Source organism: Macaca nemestrina, chromosome 2 (assembly GCF_043159975.1).
Source record: "Macaca nemestrina isolate mMacNem1 chromosome 2, mMacNem.hap1, whole genome shotgun sequence".
In the NCBI taxonomy this organism is placed as follows: Eukaryota; Metazoa; Chordata; class Mammalia; order Primates; family Cercopithecidae; genus Macaca; species Macaca nemestrina.
In genome coordinates, this window is record NC_092126.1 from 31,875,796 (window position 1) to 31,885,667 (window position 9,872).

Consider the following 9,872-nt stretch of genomic DNA (forward strand, 5'->3'; position numbering starts at 1 on the left):
GAGTCTGCAGTGGAGGCTGATGCTGCCAGCCTGTCATTCTCCATCAGTGGACAGAGGTCACAAGGTACATGCCATCCCCTTCTCTTTGTGCGGGTTCTCCAAAGTCCCACAGCTCACTTCCGGGGGTTCAGGGGATCCTTGGCTTGCTCTGATCCTGGCCCCTACCTCTGAATCAGAGACAGGCACAGACTGGGAGTCACTGGTCTGAACACTGACCAGAGGCCTATGAAGCATCCTGGAGCCATAGTTCCACCTCTACAGGGACAGCCTCCCCGGGCTAGTGGCCAGAGACACCTGCCAGATCCTCCATCTCGAGAAGTGTGAGCTTTAGACATGCAAAAAGTGAGCAGTTGATAGCAGGTCATAGAGCAGACAGTAATCCAAAGACGGGGTGGTAGAAGCCAAGAGGTAGCTCAGTGCCTCTCCGGTGTCCATATGCCCTTGAACCACCCAGGACCTCATTAAATGCAGACTTAGGTCAAGTAGGTCTAGGGTGGGGCCTGAGATTCTGCATTTCTGGTGAGCTCCCAGGTAATGCTGATGCTGTTGGTTCCTGGACCACAGCTAGAGTAGAAGGCAGTGGTTGTTAGTGACAAGACAATAGGAGGTGAGCTGACAGATATACAGAATACTTGGGCAGGTGCTGGGTCCCCTGTTACTGCAGGATGTCAGGAAGACTAAGTCCCCAAAGGAACTATGGACCGTGGGTCTCCCTCCTGTCCACCTCCTTCAGCCTTGTCTGGACGGTTCCCTGTTCCTTACTTACTTCCTGTGTAAACTTACAGTAACTCCATCACCTTAAGTGACTTGAGCATCTCTGTTCTTAGTCACCTAAAGAGCCCTAAGCAGTGGTCCTTAGCCTGGCTACACATTAGAATCACTTAGAGAGTGAATTCCTGTAAATCACATTTACTTGGTCTGGGTGGGAGCCTTGGCATGACGATTCATTGGTTCTAATGTGAGTGGGGCCGTGAACCACTGGCCTCATAATGGCGCTCAAACTTTAACATGAGTGGAAATCACCTACGGATCCTGTTAGAACAGCGATTTCATCTAGTAGGTTTAAGTGGGGTCTGAGGGGTCTGCAGGTCTGAGGCTGCAGGTCTGAGGACCACACTATGAGTGGCACTGGAGTAAATAATATCAATTCCCCTCACCCCAGGACAAGGTACAGATTAGCCACATCTAATCTAACCCCCAAGGCCAGCTGGGTTTGTGCTAAAGTGCAGAGCAAGATCCTACCACACTTGCTACGGTGAGTGCATTTGACCCAAAAAAGGGTGATATGTACTCAGCACTGTCTACACTGCAACCCCACTGAGGGGTAATGGATCCAGAATGGAGGTCTAGAGGAGGTACTGCCTCTGCTGCGGCCACGGTGGACTGGAGGGCTGGAAGCTTGGTGTTTGTGGCATCCCTTCATGACTCACAGCCGGGCCCCATAGGCACCACTCACACTGCCCGTACTGGGTTGTCTGCCCTCTCTTGGGGTGGGGATTGAGCTGAGCTCCAGCCCCAGGTCTCAAGCCCAGCCTGTTCCTGTTCTTGTCCCTCATCCCGAAGGGCATGTCTACCCTCTTGGATTTACTGATGCCCTGTCAGCTGCCTCCTTCCTCTTTTGCAGGCCAGGCTATCAGAGCCAACAAGGGGTGTGGGGAGTTATCTTGGGGTGAATCACGGCCTGGCAGGACAGAGGCTTTGCAGGGAACTGAGTGGACCCTGCGTGGATTGCAATGCCATCTTCTACTTGACAACAAAGCTGCAGCCAAGGCGATTCTCCCGCCCCTGCCCTTCCCTCTGACCCCATGCCCATTATGGCCTCTGGGGCGGGAAGTGGGGAACAAAGGAGAAAATACCCCTCCCAGCTCTCCCCACTGGCTGTGAAGAGCCATTGACCACCTGGGGCCTTGCAGCCCTGGTTCTCAGCCCGGCTGCATGATAGAACCACCTGGGGAGTTTTAAGATCTTGATGCCCAGGCCTCACCCCAGACCAACTAAATAGAAATCCTTGGAAGTGGAGCATGAGTATGAATAGTTTTTAAGACTTTCCAGATAATTCCACTGTACCTGCACGTTTATGATGATTCAGCAGCCTCCAGGGCCAGAAAATAACTTTTCAGTCAGAGAAAGGACAGCAATGTGATATCCACAGCTCCATTTTTCTCCATCTCTCCAACTTACTCCTACGCCATTTACTCAAGAATATGGTAAGGGCAACTTCTGTTTGGACTTAATACACAGGGAAGATCATCACACGTTGTATCTCATTTTCTCTATAACCTTATGCAAGGGTGTTATTATTATCCCATTTTACAGTTGAGGAACTGAGGCTCAGAGAGGTTGAGTGACTTGTACAAGGTCACACAGTAACAGGTGGTACCAGGATTCAACCCCAGGTCCACAACTGTTTAATCACAGCTATGGGTACATAAACCAGGGAAACACAGGCTGAACCATAAAGGCAAGTTAAAAGCAGGTAGCACACAGCCAGCTACCACTGAGCTGACATTTATGTTTGAGGACAAACCCCCGGGGCCATGAGGGAGCTGTTCCTCTCTGCTCTCTTCTCTATTTTCTGACTCTAGCATTGCTTCCTACATGGGAACTTCCCAAACTCTACCAGCTCTCTACTCGCTTTCTTTACCTCTAGTTCCCCAGACTATCTAGCATCAGCTTAAAAAAATTCAGATTACTGGGCTCCAACTCAGAACTCTGGAGCATTGCCAGTGAGGGGGTCTGAACATCTCTATGTCTTTAACAAGCAATTACGTCTTTAACAAGTGAGGGGGGTTGGGTGTGCACATACGTTTGGGAAGTCGCGGTGTAACTCCTTGCTGTTGAAAAATGTGCTCCGTGGGCCAGCAGTGCTGGTGCCACCTTGCAGTGCCTTTGATAGAAATGGAGCATCTGAGGCTGCCCTCCTGACCTGCTGAATTTGACTGCATTTTAACAGGATGCCTAGATCATTCACACGCACCTTAAAGTCTGAGGAGCCCTGCTGTGGCCAGTCTGTTTGGCATAAAGAGTGTGCCTTAGAGCAGAGGTTCTCAAAGTGTCTCTGGATCGGCAGTACCAGGAGTACCAGGAGTTTGCAGAAATGCAAATGTTGAATTTACATTTGCATACAATCTCCACCCTCCCCCCAGGGTGACAGGACTCTTCTCCTACCCCTTTAAATCTGGGCCACATTACAACACATAAGAGAAACAGCCACATGTTAAGCGCCTGCTGTATGCGGGCCCTGCACGCTGCTTTCCCACCAGGACCAGACAAGCCCCCCTGGCTCAGGGGTAGGAGAAGAGTCCTGTCACCCTGGGGGGAGGGTGGAGCAGCAGTACCAGGAGTTTGCAGAAATGCAAATGTTGAATCTCACACCCACTGGATCAGAAACTATAGGATTGGAGGCCAGGAATCTGTATTTTAACAAGCCCTCTAGGTGTTCTGATGCACACTCAAGTTCGTCCCTAGATGTAGAATATAAAGCACTGGCTCACTCAGCAGCCTCTTTGATCCTAGGAATCCATTGTCCCTGCACTGGGTGCCAGGATGATCAAAGGAAAGCTGGGGCCTGGAAGAACTTTGAAAGCCATCCATGCTACTAAATGGGCAGGGCTTGTTCCTCCCGCCCCTTCTTTGACAGCAGCTTTCAAGGGCTGAGTTAATGCCGTTCCTGTTTGTGGTTCCATCATGGGCTCCTGTCTATTTTGCCTGAGTATTCATTCAGTTTTATCCCCACCTCTGCCCTGAGGACCCTCCCTTTCCCACAGCACAACCATTTCATTGAGTTTGATCTGTTCCTGTAAAGAATGGATTGGTTAGTGTGCACGGATTTACATTTCCCCTAATGATACAGTGCTGTAGGCCGCCTTCTGTGCCTTACTTTTTCACTCAGCAGGGGATTTTTAAGGTCTCCCTTCACTGTTGAATGTACCCAGAGTCTGTTGCTTCTAACTCAGGCTGAGTATCTCATAGGGTGCACCCAGCTCCTCTTGCCCTGTGACGTGACACCCAGGTGGTTTCCAGCTCCTCCACACCACCAAGGATGCTGTGATAAGCATTTCCCCAAGTGTCTCCCCATGGACCCGTGTGAGTTCTCCCCATTCTAAGAAGAAAAAACTTGAAACACTTCCAGCCCATGTAACTTGCCCAGTCTCTGATCTGGAGAGTAGCAGACTTGCAAAGTGTAGCGTAGTGGTTAAGAGTGTGACTTTGGTGTCAGACTCACCCGGTCAGATAACCTGGCACCAGTCCCTCCATCTTTCTGTGCCTCATTTTCCTCATCTATGAAATGAAACCTACCTTATAGGTTTTCTACGAAGAGTTGAAAACAAAAACCACTTAGCAGAGCCTCTAGCACATAGTAAGTGCTCAGTAAAGGCTCATGATAATTTTGCCTCTCTTTTCAGAGACTGTCTTTTGACCTCTTTTCCACTGATATTTTTCTTTTTTGCTCTTGCATCATTGGTACTTATCCTCAAATGCCACCTATTCAAACTGACCTCCAGAAATGACCCTAGAGGTACTCAGAAAAAAGCCTGTGGCCTGGGCAGGGGTGAAAGGACAACAAGCAGAGCTAGTTTGGGCCTTCGGGTGTAGCAACTGAGCCAGAGGGGCTTGTCTGGTCCTGGTGGGAAAGCAGCGTGCAGGGCCCGCATACAGCAGGCGCTTAACATATGGCTGTTTCTCTTACGTGGTGTAGTGTGGCCCAGATTTAAAGGGGTAGGAGAAGAATCCTGTCACTCTGAGGGGAGGGTGGAGATCGTTTGCCTTGCTTTGCAGGAACTCTCTTGTGTACGCAGGCGAGGAATCCAGGGAAGGGAAGGCGCCAGAGCTTGAACCGCAGACTGGAGAGGGGAGTCTGCGGCCAAGGCCTGGGCTGCGCAGGCCGCACGCCCCAGTCGGGGCCAGCAGAGGGCGCTGAGCACCTCCGCACAGGGCTGGCGGCCGTTGCGTGAGAACCCTGGCAAGCTGGGGATTGGAGAATCCAATCATCTCCCTTCGCAGGGGTTGAGGAGTTTCCTCCCAACTGCCTGGGACTTTCAGTGCTAAAATCTGGGAAGTCTCAGGCGGCAAGTCAAGACGAGTTGGTTACTCTGGCTGGAAGAAGCAACCACTGAAGTGTTGCACACACACATAAGCACACAAGTGCACATCAAACACACACAACACAAAATGTACCCAGACTTGCACCACGCACCTCACAGTGCACATCACACACTCATGAACATCACACTACATGCATAACACACACAACGTGCTTGCACACATACACATGTATCACTCACACCACACACATTTATAACATACATGCAACACACAAAGAATACATACACACACGTACCACAAAAACATGTGAAACAAACACTACACCACACACAGGCACGGTACATGCACAGTACATGTGCACATCACAGCACATGCACAAGATACACAATACACACGAATTACACCCATGCACACTACACACACAGCACATAAAAATTACGTGCACAGCACACACACCACAAAATTTACCTGCACTTGTGCCACATGCAACATATCCATGCACTTTATACCACATGCACAATAAACACACTTGTACATGTATGCATATACCATTCACACAATGCATTTATAACACAATGCACCACAGAAGCACATCATACACAAGAAACAGTCACGACACAATACCTGTGCACACATGCAGCACATAAACATATGCAAAACAAATACCAAACTGCAACACACACCCAGATGAACAATGCATGTGGCATCACCCCAATACAAAATACATATATGAACCATGCACATAATACATGCACATTAACACACATGCATACAAGACAATACAATGCACAATGCATACCTGTGCATATCATACCACATACACAAAGTAACATGCACCAAGCATATAGGCACCACACAATGCAGTACATGCATGTACTACACATACATGCACGACATCCATTTAATACACATAATGCAGTGCACACACAACACAGAGAATATATACAACACACAGGCACGAACACACATATACCATGACCTACAAATACGCATATTCACCACACATTTGCACTATGCAAACACACAAGTCACACACACGTATCACTTTGGTAGTCATGGATCCTCTTGTTTCAGGCAATATTTCTCATTGGCAAAAAGAGGATGCTCATTCTTGCTCCAGGCCAATGAAAAATAGTGTCAACAAATTTGAAAACTATATATTTGTTCATTCAGCAATCACTTCTTTACCGCCTGTTGGGCTTTGAGATGTACAATACAAACTCAGTCCTGACCTTCTAAGGGGCTCACAGCATGGCGGGGAAAGCAGGCATTTGACCGATAAATACATCAATGATCATTTGGCTTTAGTTGTAGTAAGTGCTATGAGTTAAAACTCCAGGGTGCAAGGAGGGCACAAAACTAGAATGGGGTGGGAATTTCCTGAAAATAGCTTTTAAAGGTAAGGCTTGAAAACAGTGTAGCGGGGTTGAAATGGAAGTAGGGTGAGGTGAGTGAGGCACCTAGGGCACACAATTTAAGGAGATGTTCACTCCGGCTGCTGACTCTGCAATTGCACACCCTTGAGTGTGAGTGGCTGAGCAGCCAGGCTGAGGGGAACTAGATCAGGGACCCGAGGAATGTGTGGCCCTACCTCCAACTGCTGCTCTGCACAAATGTTTGCTTTCCAGGAAACTCTCCAGGCTCTGGGAGGAGCAATGGCCTGTAGGAAAAGGGACCTAAATCACAAAACTAAAACTAAGCAGCTGCCTTGCTCCCTGAGTGTTGGTAACCAAGGCTCCCTCCTCAGTGGCCAGCCATGGTGACAGTAAGGGAGCAGGGGGTGTGGAGGATGGGCTAGCATCTCCCTGGGCACAGCTCCGCACATCACCTACACTTCTCAGCTCACCTCCTGGGGCCGGGGCCGCCCTGGCAGGGTAAATTGCAGTCAGCACAGTATTCTGGCTCTCAGGCACTGGACTTGTTTCCTTAGTCTAGTGACCCAAGGAGGGTGGTATGGAGCGGTGGGTCAGGCAGACTGGAGCTCACATGCCTGCATTCAAATCCTGCCTTTGTTACCTACTAGCAGCGTGACTGCGAAAGCCACTTCGCCTTGTTTTCATACCTATAGAATAAGCGTGATGATATTACTAGCATCCATCTTGCAGAGCTGCGAGGACTTTCCAGGACTTTATGAGTTAATACATTAAAAGCTTGTAAAGTAAATCCAGACACATGGGAAGAGCCCCTAAATGTAAACTGCAATTGTTATTTTGATCCAAACTAAAAGCAAACACTAACAATAGCCCTAAAATCAAAACGTAGTGGAGTCAGAGGGTTAGAACTGGGGAATATCTGCTCTAACCTCCCTTCTGTGTTGTAGAAACAAAGCCATTTGACCTAAAGACGGAAGAACTAGAACCCAGGATGGAGAAGAGAATGAACAAGCCAGAGTCCTCGCTTTCTGCTTTCTGCTTTCTAGGACAATGGTTCTCACCTGAAGGGCTTGTTCATAGAGATCACTGGACCCCACCCAGGGTTTCTTGTTTGGCAGGTCTGGGATGGGGTCTGAGAATCTGCATTTCTGAGAACCCACCAGTGCCCAGGGGATGCTGACGCTGCTGGCCCAGGTGCTGCATCTTGAAAAGCACTTGCTCTAGGGACAGGAGAGGCAGGGTACGGAAAGCTTGCATCCCCGAGTTTGCTACCACCTGATCATGCCCCGGGATCAGGGAAGGGAAAACAAGGGCCTTACTTACAGCGGGTGCCGCACCTCAGGCAGAGCCCTCTGGAGGGGGATGCGGGCACTGAGTGCCTCCTGGAGGCCATGTGGGTCCAGGCTGAACAGGGTCAGCTCCTCTTCTTCAGACACCTCCCCGTCCTCCTCCTTGGCCCCCCAGTCCCTCTTTGGGGCTTCCTCATCCTGCCTCCTGCTCGGCTGCTTGATGAGGCGGTAGCTGCCACCTCTCCTGCCCTGGCTCTGGTTCCTTCTGGCCCGGGGTAAGGCCACGGCCACCAGCAGCTGATCCTCCCGCAGGGAGATAAAGGGTGGCAGGCCCTCCAGAGGGCTGTACTCTTCGCCCTCATCCTCAGCCTCCAGTACCCAATCCTGAGATTCCCCAAAGTCCAGGCGGTACCTGGCTTCAGGGCTGGGCTTGCTGGCTTGGGCTGTGACAGTCTGGTGCAGGGTGTGCGGGGGAGGGTGCAACATCGCCACCATCATCAGGACGCATCCCAGCATGAGGAGCAGCAGGAGGAATTGGAGTCTGCATGGTCTGTGCCTGTATCGCTTCCTTAGGAGCATGTTGCTGGAACTTGCCAAATGCAACAGGTCATGTTCAAGTTCGCTTTCTCCCGCTCCAGGCTCCTCCAAGCTTGCAGCAGAACCTGGGTTGCTCGTTCCACCTGGAAGTTTTTCTGCCAGTCACTTAACCTGCTCCTGACATTTGCTAACAGCATGTGTAAGACCTGCTTCCACTTACAATCAGAAAACCACAGGACCCAAGTTTCACCCCAAGTCCTCTCTGAGTGGATTTCCTTAATTGCCTTCTGAAAGCCCATTCACAGGGACTTCACATTGAATTGCTTTCCTCCCTTTACCCCGGTTTTCTCCTTGGGAAAAAAATAATGATTCCATTCTGCTCAGGTGTTTCTTTCCCCCTTTGCATAAATAGGTTGCTATGAGGTGTCTGGGATGAGCTGGTGGGTTCTCAGTCAGGCAGGGCTGACAGCCGTCCCTCTTTGGACGCTTCCAGTCAGGTCAGATCAACAGATGTAAAGCCGGCAGGCAGTGCCTGGTTTCCTTTCACACATAGCTCCACTCAGCCGAGATCCCTCTGCCAGACACAACCCAGAGCCAAGCGTGCGCCTCACTCCTGGTCCTAATGCCCTCACTGTTCCCAGGCTTTGCACAACTCGGCGTCGTCACTGCTAGAGCCAAATCAAAACAGGAATATCCCAAGAGTTCAGAAGGAAAGAATAATACCCTCTGATTCAGAAAGGCTGTGTGTGTGGCATGGATGCAAGGAGTTGCAGCTGTCTGTTTGCACCTCAGCCTCCCACAGGGGATCAGCCAAACTAGGTTGGACTCTCCTTCCCTTCCTGGGGACCACTGTCCCTGTCCTCCTGAAAATGAGGGAGCTAAGGGAGATGATTTTGCAAGTCCCTCCTGCTCCCACAAGAGCAGCTGAAGGCCTGTTCTGCCCTGGGCACTGAGGGGGACGCTGGAAGAGGAGTGGATTCCTCCTTCCATCATAAAGCTTCCTTCATTTAACCAACACGTAATTAATGAACACACGCTATGTGCCAAAACTGTTCTGGGAACTGGAAGTAGAGCAATGAATAACACAGACAAAAATGTGTGTCTCATGGAGCTTGCATTCTAGTGAGAGATACAACTAAAACTATCCACTGGGTCAGATGGTGATGAGGATGAAGGCAAAAAAGCAGAGCAGGCATGGGCCTGGGGAGCATGGGCTGGGCTTGGAAAGGGACACTGAGTGGTGGAGAAAGGTTTCATGGAAGAGTCACCATCTATGTAAAGAAGAGGGCTGCACAGCTATCTGAGGTTGAGTGTTCGAGGCAGACAGAATGATAAATGTGAAGGTTCTAGGGCAAGAGTATGCCGGCATGCTGAGGAACAGCAAAAGATCAGCATGGCTGAAGCAAAGAGAGCAGGGTGGAGCCTGATGGGAAGTGGAATAAGAGAGCCAAGGGGGCAGGGGGCAGGAGGACCATGCAGGACACCCCCTGGTTGCATTGAAGGAACTTTGGCTTTTCCTCTGTGTGACAGGGGAGCCCTTAGAGGAGAGACACAATCTGACTTGGGTTTTAACTGGATCATTCTGGCTGCTGGGTTGAGACTAATCAGTGGGGGGCAAAGAGCAGGA

The 9,872-nt window shown here is 50.1% G+C and overlaps 1 protein-coding gene across 2 annotated transcripts in view; it reads right to left on the minus strand.

The window, feature by feature from the left end:
• Positions 1 to 8,896, minus strand: part of LOC105490415 (polypeptide N-acetylgalactosaminyltransferase 15) — a 52,093-nt gene extending 43,197 nt beyond the window's left edge. The window contains exons 1-2 of one of the 2 annotated variants that reach the window (XM_011756003.2): positions 7,743 to 8,893; positions 6,638 to 6,706 (exon numbers count right to left, since the gene is read on the minus strand). In XM_011756003.2, coding sequence (XP_011754305.1) covers positions 6,638 to 6,706; positions 7,743 to 8,287 — 614 coding nt within the window. In that variant the 5' untranslated portion in view covers positions 8,288 to 8,893. Of the gene's footprint in view, positions 1 to 6,637; positions 6,707 to 7,742 lie in introns of both variants that reach the window. The other variant, XM_024795604.2, reaches the window with a different exon arrangement.
• Positions 8,897 to 9,872: the final 976 nt, after the last annotated feature.